We start from the raw sequence: 18,795 nt of genomic DNA, 5'->3' as shown, positions 1-18,795 counted from the left end.
CATTATAGGCGTTCCAGAAGGAGGAGTGAGAGAGAGAAAGAGACAGAAAACTTAAGGGAAGTAATGGCTGAAAACTTCCATAACCTGGGGAAGGAAACAGACATCCAGATCCAGGAATCTAAGAGTTCCAAAGAAGATGAATCCAAAGAGACCCACTGCAAGGCACATTATAATGAAACTGTCAAAAGTTAAAGAGGAGAGAATCTTACAAGCAGCAAGAGAAAAACAACTTATTACATGCAAGGGAAAGCCCATGATGCTATCAGAAGATTTTTTCAGCAGAAACTTTGCAGGCCAGAAGAATGTGGCACTATATATTCAAAGTGCTGGGGTGGAGGGGAGGGAAAGAACTGCCAACCAATAACATTCCACTTGGAAAGTTGTCCTTCAGTATTGAAGGAGAAATAAAGAGTTTTCCAGACAAGCAACAGCTGAAGGAGTTCATCACCACTAGACTGGCCTCACAAGAAATGTTAAAGGGACTCTTTAAGCTGAAACAAAAGAGTACTAATTAGTAACAGGATAAGTATAAATCTCACTAGTAAAGGTAAATATATTGTAAAATTCAGAATAATCTAATGTTGTAAAGGTGGTAGGTTAATCACTTATCAAGCTACTATGAAGGTTAAAAGGCAAAAGTAGTAGAAATAACTATAACTACAATAATTTGTTAATGGATAGACAAGATAAATTGTGGCATCAAAAATATAAAAAGGGGAGGGTGCTATATCAAACGAAAAAGCTTCTGCACAGCAAAGGAAACCACCAACAAAATGAAAAGGCAACCTACAGAATCGTAGAAAATATTTGCAAATAATGTATCTGATAAGGGGTTAATATCCAAAATATGTAAAGAATTTATACAACTCAAGAGCTTAAAAAAAAATCTAATTTAAAATGGGTAAAAGCTTAAATAGACATTTTTCCAAAGAAGATATTCAAATGGCCAACAGGCACATGAAAAGTTGCTCAACTTCACTAATCATCAGGGAAATGTACATCAAAACCACAATGAGATCACCTCACACCTGTCAGGGTGGTTATTATCAAAAAGAGATAAGTGTTAGCTAGGATGTAGAGAAAAAGGGAACCCTTGTGCACTGTTGGTGGAAATGTAAATTGGTGCAGCCACTACGGAGAGCAGCATGGAGGTTCCTCAGGAAACTAAAAATAGAGCTGCCATGTGATCCAGCAATTCCAGTTCTGGGAATTTATCCAACAGAAATGAAAACACTAACTTGAAAAGATATGTGCTCCCCACTGTTCACTGCAGCATTATCTATAATAGCCAAGACATGGAAGCAACCTAAGTGTCCCTCAATGGATGAATGGATGAGGAAAATGTGATTTTATATAATACACACACACACACACACACACACACAATGGAATATTATTCAGCCATAAAAAGAATGAAATCTTGCCACTTGCAACAACATGGATGGAGCTTGTGCACATACTGCTAAGTGAAATAAGTCAGACAGAGAAAGACATACTGTATGATTTCACTTATATGTGAAATATAAAAAAAAAAAAAACCAAACTCAGAGATAACAGAGAACAGATGTGTGGTTGCCAGAGGGGAGGGAGTGGGAGTGGGGAGGGAATGAGCAAAGGGGGTCAAAAGGTATAAAATTCCAGTTTTAAAATAAGTCCTGGTGATGTAATGTACAGCATGGTGGCTATAGTTAACAATACTGTATTGTACATTTGAGTTGCTGAGAGTAGATCTTAAATGTTCTCATCACAAGAAAAAAAAATTTAACTGTGGTGATGGATGTTAATTATTAGACTTACTGTGGTGATCATTTCGCAACATATAAAAATATCAAATCACTATTTTGTACACCTGAAACTAATGTTATAGCAGTTTGAGAGAAAGAAAGTATAGAGTTAATGGTAACAAGATAAGATTTTGGAGTCAGACAAAATTAGGTTCTGGGTGCACAGCTTACGTGTTGTGTAATCATGGGTAAGTTATTCAACCTTTCTAGGCTCCAAATTCATCAGAAAGATTTTCCAACCTTGTAAAGTACTGTGAAAATTATGTGGTATATATGTAGACAATACCTTTGGATGCCTGCCTATTCACAAATCCCATGAATCATACATAAGTAAGTCATATTTGTACTGGGATTCTACATTCTTGGGTTATAGCTCACTGGGTCAGGCTGAATGAACACTTGACCAAACCTGAGGGAGTGAGACCCAGAGTCTATGAGTTAGTCTCTGCAGGTGGTGGGAAATGAACTATAGAACTTCAGGGCTGTGGGAAAGCCATATTCTGCCATATGAGCTAAAGGAGGAAAGGAAGTCAGTCTGCAGAGAGAGAAAAGAGACTGAAACAGACGGAAATGCGAGCAGCAACAAAGCCTCTTCCTTCCTGAAGCCAGGCTTCATTCCTACCTATGGATTCCACAGATATCTCTGCATTCTTGTAATACAGTATATTCTACTATTTTTGCTTGGGCTAAATTGAATTGAATTGAATCTGTTGCTTACAATCAAAAAGCCTAAATTACTTTTACCTAGTACAAAATATTTATGCAACTAACACTAATTCCTTTCTTCTTATGCTAATATTTAAAAGCCCATTTCTTATTTCAAATCACCATGATAAAAAAAAAATCACCATGATATACACTTTAAATATCTTACAATTTTATTTGTCAACTATACTTCAATAAAGCTGGGGGAAAAAAAGGGCCCATTCCAGGGACTTCCCTGGCGGACCAGTGGACCAGTGCAGGTTCAATCTCTGGTCGGGGAACTAAGATCCCACATGATGCGTGGTGTGGCCCAAATTTAAAAACAACAACAACAAAAAAAAAACCCCACAAAACAAAACAACAATAAAAGAGAGCCCGTTACAAATTCAGCACTATGGGTGAATTTTCTTGTGGAGAAAGGTTTTTTTGTCTTTTTTCACTAGTTATCCCCTAGAAGAGTGCCTAGCCCATGGTAGAAACTCAGTTAACAATTACTAAATGAGCTGAATTGGTGAATAAATGACAAAATATGAAAAAGTAACTATTTAACACCTAGTTTTGTTTAAGTTAGAAGCTGTGTTTACTCATTCAAAACAGTTACTGAGCCTCTTTTATGCACAAGGCACTGTGCTAAGTGCTGAACTGGATAAGGAATGTTCAAAGACCTTAGTGTACCCATTATAAAGCTCTTGAAATAAATGTATAGAAAAAAAAGGCACTTTATTTATCTCAAGGAGCAAATAATGCCACCACACTGTAGAGTGTAATGTACTAAAAAATTTCACTTTGGAGACAAAATTTCCAAATTGTACTTCTAGGTAACTGAGCATAAGGTGCTTTCCGCAGAAGACTAGTTTCCCAGTATGCTCCAGTTTAAATATCTTTCATTCCAGGAAAAGACCCTTAAAACAATTCTCTCCCCTAAGGCTTACACAAGGAAGAAGTCAGACTAACATGTTTTCTTCTTTTTCTTGGGACTTTTCACTTTGAGACATCCAGGATTAATGCCCAAGGCACAAACTCTGAGGTCAGACAGACATGAATTAGAATCTCAGCTGAGACCTTGGGCACACCTTTTAAAATCTCAGCAACTTCATGTATAAAAATATGCTCTTTCTTACCTTGTAAGATTACTGTTGAGGCTTAGAGATAATAAACACAAACCAGAAAGAACCGCTCCTGTACCATGTAATATCATCACTAGCATCATCACTGACACCTCTGCATTTGGCAACAGAGGTTCTATTTCTCACTTTGGCTTAAGTGTGGACAAATATTAAACCCCTTTTCCTCATTCTTCCATACTGATAAAAGGGAATTTTCAAAATATTTGTAAAACTAAGGAATATGCAAGCACCATAAAAATTGCAATTTTTTAGGTTTCTGTTTAATAATAATTGAAGATAGTGTACAGCTCAAATTCCTTTCTTAACTATCATCTTGCTACCTGATATAATTTTAAAAACAATCTGCCTGAGGGCTCTGCTTTCAGCATGATGGCATGAGGAGCTCCTCAGACCTGCTCCCCAAGGAAACTGGTGAAAAACCATAAAATAACACATTTAAAGCTTCTGGAAATGGTTCATACAAGCAAATGAAGAAACATATTCAAGAAAAGCTACTAAAACTCAGAAGAGCTGAAGTCTGTGGTATCTGAAACAAAATCCACTTGATTCCTACCCTCTCACAGCTAAGCAAGATGGAAACTCCAGACTGGAACAGTCAAGAACAGAGAGGGCTCCCTCCCCCCTACCCCACCCCCCCACTCCTAGTTGCACTGCTGTCTTCCTAGGAAGGGCAGGGCACCAGCACTTCTCATCTGTAGCTGAAGCTAAGTTCCAGGCAAGTGCAGCCAAAAGGTGGGGGCTCCGTTCTTCCGCCCAGGCCACCTCAAGGGAGGAAGGCTTTACCTGGGGTGTAGCCACGAGAATACTGGGGCCCTGACCGCCCTTGCGTTGGCTTCCGGGGCAGGAGTATCCACTGAAAGAGGCAAGCCGAGAGACCTAGAGCTGCTGCCCACCCTCCCTCCACTAGCGCTCAGCTAGAGTCACTCAGAATCTTGACACTGTTCCCACCCACAATGACTAGGCTCAGAGATTCTGCCTGGGGAGAAGCAGGCCACACAACAGAGACCACTGAAGGTCTCCCTAAAGGAACTGAATTCTTTTGCAACAGAGTATGAAGTTCAGTCCTAAGGGCACTCTCAAAACAGTGGGAGATTGTGGCAAAGGCAGTTGGGAGGACAGTGTTAGATTCATTGGAGCAACAGGCTCTACTGCAGGCTGGCTAGCTTGCAAGAGAGAAACAGTAACAGAGACAGCTGGGAAGGACACTCCTGGGAACAGTAAAAATCTCAAACATTAACCCAGGAAGCTAGTCCTTCAAAGGAGCCAGAATGGATCAGTCTATGAAGCAATTTATGCCACAGGGCATTGCTGAAAACAGCAGAGTGTTGAGCTGGCAATTAATGGAGCTCAACAACTGGTGTGGTCAGAGAAAGAGTCACAAAAGACCACATATTACATTTATATAAAATGTCTAAGAGCAGGCAAATCTATAAATACAGTTAGTAGATTAGTGATTGCTTATGCTGAGGAGGGCATGGGCTTTAAGAAAGTGACAGCTAAAGGTGTTACTTTTGGAGGTGACAAAAATGTTCTAAAATTGACTGTGGTCTTGGTTCCATACATCTGTGAGTATACTACAAATTACTGAATTGTATATTTATTTTTGGCCACTTGGCTTGCGGGATCTTAGCTCCCCGACCAGGGATCAAACCTGCGCCCCCTGCGTTGGAAGCGCGGAGTCTTAACCACTGGACCACCAGGGAAGTCCCTCTGAATTGTATACTTTAAATGGGTGAACTATAGGGTGTGTGAACTATATATCGATAAAACTGTTATTAAAAAATCAGCACAATATAAAAAAAAAACACCACTTGCCTGGGTTCCTTTTCTTCCAGGTCCTGATTTTCTCAGGCTTATAAAGCAAGAGCTACCAAAAGAGTTTAAACATGCCATTACACACCTAAGGTTAGTGTCTCAGAATTAAACCCTTTTTTTTTTAACTTAAATCTCAGTCTTCCCAGTCAAGTCCCACTTGTGGTCCCATGAGCAAGCTGAGGATTGTACAATACTTCCTACAGGCTCTGGGACTAGGACTACTACTAGGCTATACGGAAGCACTGCCTAGAGAACTTGTTAATAATACATTATTTCAAGCTTCACCCCAGAGATACTGACTCATCAGAGTCACAATGGGGCCCAGAAATCTGTATTTTAAAAAGCATCCCAAGTACTTTGAATATCCATATAGGTTTGGTGACCACTCATAGCACAGGCTCAAGAATACTCTCTCATGATTCAAGTGAGCTGACTCCCTTCCTGCAACTTCCCACCTCAGACACAAAGAACTGACTTTTCAAAAGTTAAATCCACCTTTTACATATCTTATTCTAAGATTTTAATTAACAACTATACTGTGCACACAAAAGGCCTATACACTAAAGATTTTTTCTCTTTCTAAGTACAAAGACTAGAGAGAAAGCTTATTTTTTAAAAATCTACTTTTCCTTTGATAGAATACATATTTTTGGCTGTTAGGATTTTCAAAAATTAGTGTTGATTTCTGATGAGAATATTTACAGTTTTTCATGCATTATATAAAGCATTTACACATAGGTAAAATTTTTAAAAATTAAAAAACTTTGGGAAGAAAGAACTTCATGTCAGGACACATTACAAAACTAGGATAACATAAAAAATAGGAGATAAAATCATACGATAATAATGAAAAACATTAAATCAATATTTATTTAGGTTAAAGAAAAATTATATTCTGCCTATATGACATTGTATTGGATTATGACCCATTTTCTCACCGTATCTACTGAAAAAACCTGTTTGATGAAAGCCTTAATAAGAGAGATTGCTAAAAATTGGAATAAAATCTTCTGAGGCTGTGGAAACGTCTTCTCTTGAAGTGTTATAAATAGGACAGACTGTCACAGTTTTGAGATTGGTGGTCCCAACCATGCCATTAAAAGTGAACAGTCTTAAAGACTTTTAAAAGTGTCATTCTTACTTTGTAATATTATAATCATTCATTGATAGCTGTCAATTCAGAAAGGCCATTTAAATGCGTAAGTTCTTTTAATGAGAAAACTTTTTAACATGTTAGAGAAAACAAGTAAACATAACAAACTTTTTTACTTTGTATCTCCTCTGCCAAAAGATTACAATGATAACATACAAAGATAGCAGCTCACTGGAAACAAGGTTATATGGGTGAAATGTCCTTTTGAGGGATAAATAGGAAGGAAGGTAATAATGCCCAGTGAAGAACTCATTCACGTTCTGACTGCAGCCATGTTTATGGAAATGATGGGAAACATTCTACTGCAAAGTGTCTTTTTATAGTATATATATTGACAGAAGAAAAACCTGTAAGAGGAGAAGTCAGTTTAGCCACACTGGTTTCATGGATATAAGGAAAGGCAATATTTCTAAAGGATCAATTACTAATCAAGGTATTCATGCCAGTTAACAATATCATCTTGATGGCTGAACAAAATAGTAGATAAATCTGTGTTTTTATAACACTGAACTCAATTTCAAAATCAGCATATACTGTTACGTGAAGTAAAACTTCTTCTATATTCAACAACAAATACAAAATAACTAGTAGAAGACTGATTTCTCCCCAAACCTCCAAAGTTGTGAATCAATAAACTTGCCACTGACCTAAACCAGGTAAGTATTTATTTGAGTTCTGGTGCAAGGTAGTAAACTACATGTATTTTATTTTCTTTTTTTAAACTTATTTATTTTATTTATTTTTGGCTGCATTGGGTTTTCGTTGCTGCGCGCGGGCTTTCTCTAGTTGCAGCGAGTTGGGGCTACTCTTTGTTGTGGTGCACGGGCTTCTCACTGCAGTGGCTTCTCTTGTTGCGGAGCACAGCCTCTAGGTGTGCAGGCTTCAGTAGCTGTGGCTCGCGGGCTTTAGCTCACAGGCTCAGTAGTTGTGGCGCACGGGCTTAGTTGCTGCGGCATGTGGATCTTCCTGGACCAGGGCTCAAACCTGTGTCCCCTGCATTGGCAGGCGGATTCTTAACCACTGCGCCACCAGGGAAGTTCAATAGTTGTATTTTAAATATAGCATTTTCACTCTATAACAATGCCTTATTTTTACCTCCTATAAACTGGACATAATAAACATGGCAAGGGATTTTATTTTTCACTTGTGTCATAAAATTTAAGCTATAAGAATAACCTGCATATACCCAAGGCAATGCAGTACTCCAAATCAGCCAAATGAACTTCTAACAAATTTGATCTTCTCAACAGTTTGCAGGGACATAAAGAAGCAGTGAAACATGAAACTCGAATAATACTAAGCTGGCTTTGTCTACTAAACACCCGAAAATGGAACAACTTCCCAGCACTATGGAGGAACAAAACATGCAAACTATAATGGCAGTGACATTTTATAATAAATTTAATACTATACTAATAGCTAAAATGCATAATTCATGTTAAAAATGGTTGGGAAGTTCTCTGTTGTTCTTAATTATAAAGTATTTTGTGTTATTTTGGCTATGCCAAGGAATTTGAAGTAATATAAAACAGAGCTATAGCATGTTGGAAGGACATCACCATCTACATAGGACTAAGGTTGGCCATTCTTGATGTAAGCAAAAGGAAAAGCTAGGAGCTTTAAATAATCAGTAATTGACAGGAATTGCTCTGTTATGTGGTTCAACTTGATGACATGCCCACTGACTATAGTATAAAGCAACAAGAATACTTTTTCAACCCAGAGTGTTCTCTTTAGGATTCTGCAGTTTCCAATGCTAGGTAAATAATTAGTATTCATTTTTTCAGAAGAGGCAATATTCTGAAAATTTCAGGTTTTTACAGATTACGCACTTTTTATATCCATCACAAACCACCAAATAACAAATGAAAACAAAAAACCTAGCTTTCTCAACTGTGAGGGCCCCAAAATAACAAGTTTAAACAAGTAATGTTAAGCCAAAAATTTTCTCATTATCTGAGGCATATTTGTCTCAATCTGTAATTTTCAAGATATTTTCAAATAATATCTTGGTAAATACATGGAGCTTAGTTGGCCAGTTATCAACATTTGCTCTCTCTCTCTGTGAGCAAACTATATCCTAGACCTGTAAACCTAGATGGTCACAATGGCTAAGAACAAAAACCAAAACAAAACAAAACAAGATAGGCTTTGCTTCCAAAGGTAAGAGAATAGAATTAATGAGTATACTGTCTGGGCCCAAATATTTGGAAATAAATGTACCTCATTAATTTGACTTCCATTCTGTAATTAATTTGAAGAAATAAAAGAATGTTAACTCAAGCATTTTAAGATCAAAGAATGGAATGGAAAAATAAAAAAGAATGGAATGGCACATAATTATATATTCTTCTACATATTCATTTATATATAGTCATATCTAAATGTGACTGACTAAAGACTTGGTTAATGTGTAAGAGTAAATTGCATTACGATGCTTCCACAAATGGGGAAAATGCACATTTCAATTAATACAAATATACCTTAAACATCTATAATGTGAGAGAGAGTATGCAATAAATCCTACAAATAAGCAAATTAAAAACAATAAATCCTACATGTTTTATCCACCAAAATCTCAATGCCAAAGGGCAAAGTTGACTGTCCTTAATTTGGATCAAGATAACTTTTATTAGATTTACCTCCTGGATATTGTTACCAAATGAAATAGAAATTCCTTTCATTGTGGTCTATGATAAGAAGTCAGATAATAATGGCTGAGGGAATCTAACCATCTCGTAATTCGAATGGCTTGCAGAACAACTGAAGGAATACACACTAAAGAGTATAACCTCTGTGAATCAATCCAATAAGCGCACACACTTGTTGAATTGGACTAGTGTTTGATTAAACTGATAGATCACTTAATATGGCCAAAAGACAAAGCAGATTGTCCATAAATTCTGACACTCAAACCATTACGTTTTTCTTTTTTACTTCCAGTTTTGAGAACACTCAAATTAGGAGATATAAAAATAATTTATTCAGCAAAATTTGTCCAATGGTTTTCTATCACACAAAGAATAAAATACAAAGACATATACCTCTATGTGATCTGGCCCCAGGCTACTTTCTACCATCAGTCACCTCTCACTATATCTCACAATCACTGTACTCCAGACTAGCAGCCTTCTTGCTAGTCTTAGAGCACACCAGGCACATTCAGGGCACTGGTTGCTCTCTTTGCCTAGAATGTTCTTCCCCTGCTTATCTTCATTCAGAACTATGTTCAAATATTACTTCTTCAGGGAAAACTTCATGACCACTGCATATAATGCAGCATGATCTGTCATTGCCCTCTATCCTCCTTTTTTTTTTTTAAATAATAGTACATATCCCTACTTGACATTATATTTCCATTTTCTCCATCTCACCCCACTACAATGGCCAGGGACTTGCTTTGTTCACTGATGAATCTCCAGTGCTAAGAACAGTGCCTGGCATATATGTAGGGGCTTGGTAAATATCTGGCAAATCAATAAAAGAATGAAAATCCACTTAATCTACACATTTTGGTTTATATTTTGGGTCACATACCCTAAGCTCTAGATACAGACACAAATATGCAAAGTGTTATACTTTGATAATACAGAAAAATAATATATAGAATTATTAGGAGGGAGTGCTCTTGCCGAGTTACAATGGACTAAAAACAGTCCATTGTCTTTAATTTTAGATCACTGATGACCTTAATCAAATGTGTTCTCAGTAGTAGAGGTAGACTGCACCCAATTGAAAAGAGGAGAGGTAAGGAATAGAGAAGAATAATTTTCACAGTTTTTGAAGAACTGATTTACCAAGTATCATTTTCATTCTAAAGAACTGAAAGATTAATATTAAAGAATTTGCAATGTCACCTCAAGTGTTATTAATATGTTCATACAAAAACATATATGCTTTGATATTTTTTAGATATGTAATTACTAAGAGTAAATCAGCATACAGCTAAATTAAAATAAGCACAAAATATTCCTTACCTGAATTTCTAGAATCATTTTGTCAATCTCATCTTGTTGGCTGTCTATTATCTACAACATAGGAAATATATCAGTCTAAATCAAATTGTTTTTTTCCATTGCTTTTTTGGAAGTACCAAATTTCAAGAAAACAAAAGCACAGGGAATTATGAATTTATTTTTTTTAAATCAAAGTGTGCTTTTTTTTTTTTTTAACAAAAGTATTCATACAAAGTATCCTTTAAATAGCCGTATGATTTGGATCACACATATGTAAAACTGCAAACATCTTACTCTAGCTCTTGATAAAACTTTAATCTTTACAATTTATAAAAATAAGTTTGAGACAGATTTTGAATAATTTAGGAAGGAAAAAGATATCCTTTTGTTTTTGCTAAGAAATAATATAACTTCTTTAGTTTGGCTTTTATTTAAATTTAAATTAAAGTTACTTAAATTGCTATTTTCTTTCCTAATAAAAACATTCAAACTAAAAATTCCATAAGCTATTAAATATTAGGAAAAATATAAATCAAATAAACTAGATAAATTATATATCTATGCATGTATCCATATAGTATAGATTTCACTATCGAAGTTCATTATTAAAGATATATACTGACCTTACTAGCATTCTCATTTTGTTCTCTCAGGTTATCATTTTCATTCTGAAGCTGTTTTGCATCTAACATGGGAAGGCGAATTCCATCTTCAAGGCATCTTTCTACTTTTTGCTGCAAACTGTTTTAGAAAGACATAATTATATGAAGAAAATAAGCTCTCTGTGCTGATTTTGGTAGATGAATGAAGTCTCTTCTTAGGATCTATAATATTTTTTAAGCAAGCAATAATCAAGACCTACAGACAACAGATGACTAAGTTTGAGTACCTATATTTCATACAAGTAAGAAATATAACACAGGCAGATTATCTTTTCAGAAATAGCAAATACGAGACCAGAGTCAAGAGTTGCTTAGTATGTGACAACCTTAGGCCCTGGTGAAGTCCTTCATGACCCTAATCTGAGCTCTGCAATCTAAGCCGTGTTCTTTCCCTCTCCCCCAAAAGGAGAGTTCCTTGATTAAGATGATTATGGCAGGGAGCCTAAGAATATGGATACACGTCTTTTGCCCTTCATTTTTAGTTCAGCAAAAGTTTGTAAAGACAGTTGTTGACTAAATCAGCAGAATTACATTTCTCCTTCATTAATCTAGGAACATTTCTCCTTCATTAATCTAGGAACAATCTAGTTCCTTTTTACAGTAATCTGCATTTTTTTTTTTTTTTATAGTACCTCACTGCTAGTTGTGAGGATTAATTTTTTTTTTTTAATATTTATTTTTTTAGTTTATTTATTTATTTATTTATGGCTGTGTTGGGTCTTCGTTTCTATAGCTACTTTTTTATTTTTATTTATTTATTTATTTTTGGCTGTGCTGGGTCTTCGGTTCGTGCGAGGGCTTTCTCTAGTTGCGGCAAGTGGGGGCCACTCATCGCGGTGCGGGGACCGCTCTTCATCGCGGTGCGCGGGCCTTTCACTATCGCGGCCCCTCCCGTCGCGGGGCACAGGCTCCAGACGCGCAAGCTCAGTAGTTGTGGCTCACGGGCCCAGCTGCTCCGTGGCATGTGGGATCTTCCCAGACCAGGGCTCGAACCCGTGTCCCCTGCATTAGCAGGCAGATTCTCAACCACTGCGCCACCAGGGAAGCCCAGTAATCTGCATTTCTATCAATAACCTTTCTTATTTCCTTCACCATTTTTACTACCTCCTTTTTGAACTTGGGATCTAGTAGACGATAGGTCAGTTTCATTGTTTATTCTTTCAGGGAATTCTCTTGATCCTTTCATTAGGAGTGGTTCCGCTGCTTCTTCATTTTACTTGTATTTCTCTGACTGTATGAGTTTAGAAGAAACAGTTACCTAGTGGTCCTGAAGGGCTGTTTTTGCGGGAGCATCCCTGTGTAGCCTGCGTGAGTCTAACATTTTTGATGCGAGGGCTGTTTTTAGTATGGATGCCTGCCACGTCTCTCCTCAGTGTGTGCTGGCCTAACGGGTGTGACTGGTGTTGTGGTGACCAGAGTTTGCACTGGATGCTGAGTGGGGGCCTCCTCTTTGAAAAGCAACAATCTAATATATTTATTCCCTGACCTAACAGTTTCTTATGCTATGCTTGGCAGAGAGTTGCATTTTAGAAGAGGAAACAACAAAAGGAAGCCCCTCTGGTATATTAAGAATAAAAGACGGGGAGCGGGGGTGGATGTTAGCTTTGAGAAAGGAAGAACAGTATTGTTTGGATTAAAAGAAACTATGCTATTAAAAACAACGACCAAAACCAAAACATAACAGCAAAGACACCTAGGAATAGGTCTACTTTAGCCTGTAATCATACTCAAGAGTTACAGCCTACTAAAAGAAACAGACTTGTTATAATGTGGATTTTGATATTTTCATTACTTTTCTTCTTTCAAGTATTATGGCTATCGTGTTTTCTCTCTCCCCGCCCACCGCCCAAAAAGAAAAACTGCCATATCTAGTCTGTGGACAAAGAATTGACAGTCCTAAATAGTACAATAAGGGCTTCAGATGTGTTCATAAATAATGGCACCAGAGAAGTTTTTACATATTATGAATGTACTGTACTGATTTGTAATATATTGTTACTTGTCATAAAAGTATTTGCTTTTTCAGTCTAAAAGTAAAAAAATACATTATTTCTATCTCAGAAAAAGTTTTTGTCTCAATTCACTGTGAAGACACTACTTCTATGTATTTATAACATTTCAAGAAAAATGTTACATTAAAACTATTAAGGTCTCTCATATTAAAAAGAAAACAAAAGAGCCAGTAATGTGGAGGGAAAAATATACTCTGTCATGTAAAAATATCAAGTATTCTTTCATGTATATATTCTCATTTTGTTTACGTTATGAAGCATGCTCACTTAGAAAAGTAATAAATCTCTTTAACGGCAAAGGTACCAACTATTGCATTACTAGGAATCCCGTCCACATATTTTACTTAGATTTTCATTTCTAAATGGAAAAGTTTTCTTATCTCATTTTTAAATCCCCAAAGTTCTTATGTATTCACAAAGCAGGAAACTTGAAATATTATATAAAAACAGATCAATGTAATGATACAATTTATAGTCACATAATACATCTTAAGTTCTTCTGGAACTTAAGGAATACTACATCATATAGCTGAGGAAACTGAAATAACACTCCTACCCCCAAGTCAACTGACACTATAGCCATACAAGTACTGAAGAATTTTAGAAGGGCTTCTTCGGTCCTTTATATCTATTAGAAATCAAGAGAAATTTCTTGGGATGATGTCATCTCAGAGAGTATCAAGATAAAGTTTAGCATATGGAAAATGGATTCTCAAATGCACTATACTAAATCTTTCCAAATCACGAATACTAGGCTCAATGCTCTCCAAAAACCTAATAAAAGAGAAAATCAAAATAAAAGAGAAGGTATAAAATTATATTAAATATGTAAAAGCACACAATGGAACAAAACAAATTATTTTCAGGTGTTCCTAGTTCTACTCATAAAACACAGCTTGAGTTTATGATTGTAATGCCCTATAAAACAGAACAAACGCATTACCTCTTTTCATTTTGTCATAAGATTAAAGAAAAAGATATATGGTTGAATTAATGGAGGTCAGGAAGCTGTTTTGAGACTAGAGAATAGGATATAAGATGTGGAGTAATAAAAAGAAATTAAAGATCAAGAAAGCAGAAAACAGGAGAAAAATAAAGGTAGAGTCAAAGGTATATGGATTTTTTTTTGGAGCTGAGATTAGAAACACAGAAGACTGAATTGTCCCAGAAATCAGAGGTTTTCTGCACTGAAATCTAAGGAAAAAAAAGTAGACCAGGCATATTTAAGACTTTGAAAATAGTAGTAAAGCAATATTAACATGGAATTATCAGAAGGATTTTGACTAAAAAAGTGAGTTACATTGAGTTATATATAATTGATAGAAGCATAACGAGTGCCTTTATTAAATTTAGTTTTTTGCTGCTTTGTTGTCTTCTTCTTCAGGATAGTGTTATCTACTTATAGTTGATAATTTATTAAGGTTTTTTAAGTTCTACAAAACAGTGTACATGTAGATGCCTATATAGCATAGTTTTCTAGGTTTTTCAGGAATCCAACATTAATTGTCCAGCTTAAATACATTAACAAAATATACTAACAAATAATATTCACTGCAGTTCTAACTGTTTTAAATTCAAAGAGACCTGTGAGGCAAGAGATATGTGAGTAAACTCGGAAGGTGCATGGCAAACGGCTGCATCTGTTACTCTGCAGTCAGGTGAAATGAGAGCCAATTACTTCACTTTGACATGTCCCATTAAGGAGTGCAGTCCGGCTGCCCCTCTTTTTGTTACTTAGAATTTTTACTTACTCTTTGACAAAGCCATTAGATAAACAGTTTGTGTTAATGCTTCCAGTTTTCAATTGATGTTTTTTTTTTTAAAAAAGATTCTCATCTAAAACCTACTCTTATCTAAAACCAAGATGTCAGTATGTTGCATCGAATTGTTAAATCACAACTGAGACAACCTGTTTCGATGACAATACTTCTGGTTCTCAATAATACATCTTTAAGAGAAATCATGGAGTACTAATTATAAATTAACATATTTTAAGTGAAATGCTTTATGACAAATAAGGAATAACTTAAAAATAACATAAAAGAATTATTGAGGGTTTTCTTACCTCTGAACTGTAGTTACCAACTCCTTTTCTTTCTTTTTCTGGCATATTAGTTGTGCCTCATTTTCTTGACACTGTTTTTTGAACTCTTCAAGCCTTTTTTCCATTTCTACCAAAGTCTCTTGCAAATTCTTGTTTTTTTCTTCTAGAACTTGCAGCTAAAGAGAAATTTTTTAAAGTTCATGACACAAAGAATATTAAATATGTTCCTACTAGAAATTGATACTGGGTTCTCAAGAATTAATAGACTTATGGTTAAAATTACACTATCTTCATTTCATGGGTAGCACTTAACACTTTATCTCTTCCTTTGTGTAAAGGGAGCTGAGAGAATGAGATTATGGAGAAGAGGAGCATAGGGTCAGAAATTTCTAGAAGACAGAGAAAAGTGAATGATCTCAATTTGGGGGTATTTTTAAAATTTTAATTGTGGCAAAATATACCTAACGTCAAATTCACCGCCCTAACCATTTTTAAGTGCACAGTTCAGTAGAGTTAAGTACATTCACATTGTTGTAAACTAATCACCAGAACTCTTCTCATCTTTCAAAACAAACTCTCTACCCATCTACATCTCTGTCCATCTACCTCTCCCCTCAACCCCTGGCAATCACCCTTTGACTTTCTGTCTCTATGAATTTGACTACTTTAGGTATCTCATACCTATTTTTCTTTATCTTTAATCTATTTATCTTTGTTTTTTTTCTTTTTTTAAAATTAAATGTTGTCTCCTTTTCAATTCCTAGAATAATTACTGTAATCATTTTTTTAAAATTTAATTTTATTTATTTTTTTATACAGCAGGTTCTTATTAGTTACCCATTTTATACATATGTCAATCCCAATATTTATCTTTGTGATTGGCTTATTTCACTTAGCAAAACGTCCACAGGTTCACCCATGTTGTAGCATGCGTCAGAAAGTCCTTCCTTTTTAAGGCTATATTGTGTGTATACATCACGGTTTGTTCATCCATTCATCCACTGATGGACACTTGAGGTACTGTTTGGCTATTGTAAATAATGCTGTTATGAACATGCATTGTGAATAAACACCTGTTTGAGACTCTGCTTTCAATTATTTTTAGCATATACCCAGAGGCGGAATTGGTGGAGCACATGGTAATTCTGTTTTCAATAGTTTTGAGGAACCGTCATATGGTTTTCAATAGTGGCTACACCATATTACATTCCCACCAACAGTGCCTGAGGGATTATAATTTCTCCACATCATCACCAATGCTTGTTACTTTCTGTTTTTTAGATATTAGCCATCCTAATGGGTGTACTATGGTATGAACACGTTTTAAAATCTATAGTCCTCTCTGTTCCTGCTCAAACTCCTGTGGGTCCTTCTTTAGTTCCTTCATGACATCACCCTCTGTTAGTTTTACAATTTATAAATTAATGTAAACAGAGATTGTATTATAGGTCTAGAGTCTACAGAATAATGATACTCCATGGATTAGATCAATGATTCTCAACTGGGAGCCATCTCCCTCCACTCACCCCAGGAGACATTTGGAAACGTCTGCTGACACTTTCGGTTTGGGGGAAGGGAAGGAGCAGCACTACTGGCATCCAGTAGGTAGAGGCCAGAAATGTTGCTAAGCATCCTCTAATGCACAGGACAGAATCCCACAACAAAAAATTACCTCACCTCAAACGTCAAGAGTGCTAAGATTGAAAATCCCATGATTCGTAAGATTTTGAGAAAAGACTGAAGAGTAGGTTTAATGGATTTACAAGTAAGGCTTCAAGAGGATAGGCCTCACCAGAGTTAGTAGAAAGACTTTGGATGAGGTACTGGTAAGAAAGGAAAATGGTCAGAAGAGAAGTTAGAGGAGTGAATGGAGGTCATAGATTAAAGTATAAGAAATAATTTATAGAAAGATTAAGAAGAATGATGAAAGCAAAACAAGTATCTGGAAAGATGGTCAAAAAAATGTCTTGTTAAGCCTTGGTGGGTCCCAGAGAATACTGGGAAAAGTTGGAAATGAGGTGCATGAGTGTGTGTGCATGCGGTGGGGTGTTACTGGTTTAGAAACTACCTTTTAGAGTAGAACAGTAAGTGAGAGAGTTAAGACAGATTCATTAGGAAGGAAACCGCATATTAATTAAGAACAAGAAAGATCTATTCATGCTCAGATGAACAAAGTTTCTAATTAAAGTTAATTCTAAAAACAGCAATTAAGCACACAGATTTAACTTACAATTAGCCAAATATACAACTAAAATTTTAAATTATAAAAATTTACAAAATGAATGAAAAATTATAAAAATGAAATGTCTAAAGAGTCAACTTAAAAAAGAATATGTTTCCCTCTCATTTAAAGATCAGCATTTTATTTCATGTTACCTGTAGACTCTGACTCTGTACATCATCAAGAGTTGGAAGATCAGCCAGATACTTTTCTAAGGTCTCAATTCTTCTCTGCTTTTCTTTATTCTGTTCAGATTCCTTCTGGCATTTCTTTTTCAGGCTACTGATGTATCTATCTCTGGTTTTAAGCTAAAGAAAAAGATTATGAATCTTCAGTGGTTTTGTCAAAAAACAGTAAGATCAAAACCAACATTCTAATCTTAGGCATCACTGAATTCACCAATAGTTCCAGATATAGTTAACACCACTTCCAACTTAAGTATGATTTATCTTATTTCATAGATTCTAAGATTCACATTTTTTTCAAATTCTTGTATCACTGAAATCAAGAGTTTTGAAATTTTTATTTGATTTTACAATTGATGATATCCTATAAACTGCAGTCAGCCAGGCAGCAGTAATGATGTAGTTTTTATTGCCTGCACATGTGCAAATTTGGTCAAGGCTATTCATATCTTTGTCATTTCAACAGTATTATGTACATGTTGAAAATGTGTTGAGTTTAAATCATATTTTAAATACCTTTGAAATGTTACATTATAATTTGGCATTGAAAAATGTTATTGGGTACCCAGAAAGACAGTTTCAGGGAACAACTGAGAAATCAGTGAAGCAAGTATTCATCTCTGGAAGGATGACTTTAATTTCTTATTTATTGCAAAGTTATATGCAATGTTTTACGTGAATTAAGAAAGGAAGATATCTATAAGTAATTAAAGCTGTTTTGTAACTTACAGACTTACAAAGGAATCGCTTACCATGTACTAAAGCAAAGCAATCAAAGCCAGGGCACTTACCAAAATTACCAAATACTTAGGAACAAATAATGGGACTAGTGAGACTAATTCATACCTTAAGCAAGACTATTGTTAAGGCATTGTGTCAAACTGAACTTGCAATATATTCTCTTACTATATGAAGTAAAGATGTGCCTTACCATTAATGTCATCTTAGGACTGATGAAATATGCTAATTGAACACCTACTATGGAATATATACAATTCATGATCTTTAGTAAATCCCAATTTGTGTAGGTTGAACCTCAGACTTTTATGTACTATTTTTTTTTCACCTTTCTACTTGAAACATACGATCTTTAAATTTTGTAGATATACTATCTCTAAAGCTCTTTCATAA

The 18,795-nt window shown here is 35.5% G+C and overlaps 1 protein-coding gene across 9 annotated transcripts in view; it reads right to left on the bottom strand.

The window, feature by feature from the left end:
- CEP85L (centrosomal protein 85L) overlaps positions 1–18,795 on the bottom strand; it is a 212,696-nt gene that overhangs the window by 15,904 nt on the left and 177,997 nt on the right. For 8 of the 9 annotated variants that reach the window (XM_082474597.1, XM_082474593.1, XM_082474598.1 and 5 more), the window contains 4 exons: positions 17,635–17,787; positions 15,280–15,434; positions 11,164–11,281; positions 10,562–10,612 (listed from right to left, as the gene is read on the bottom strand). In XM_082474597.1, the coding sequence (XP_082330723.1) occupies positions 10,562–10,612; positions 11,164–11,281; positions 15,280–15,434; positions 17,635–17,787 (477 nt within the window). Of the gene's footprint in view, positions 1–4,253; positions 6,932–10,561; positions 10,613–11,163; positions 11,282–15,279; positions 15,435–17,634; positions 17,788–18,795 lie in introns of those variants that run through there. The other variant, XM_082474601.1, reaches the window with a different exon arrangement.

This window comes from Balaenoptera physalus (genome assembly GCF_965194825.1).
Source record: "Balaenoptera physalus genome assembly, chromosome: 9".
Classification (NCBI taxonomy): Eukaryota; Metazoa; Chordata; class Mammalia; order Artiodactyla; family Balaenopteridae; genus Balaenoptera; species Balaenoptera physalus.
The sequence above is the reverse complement of the archived record's forward strand: the minus strand, read 5'-3'. Positions and strand labels throughout refer to the sequence as shown.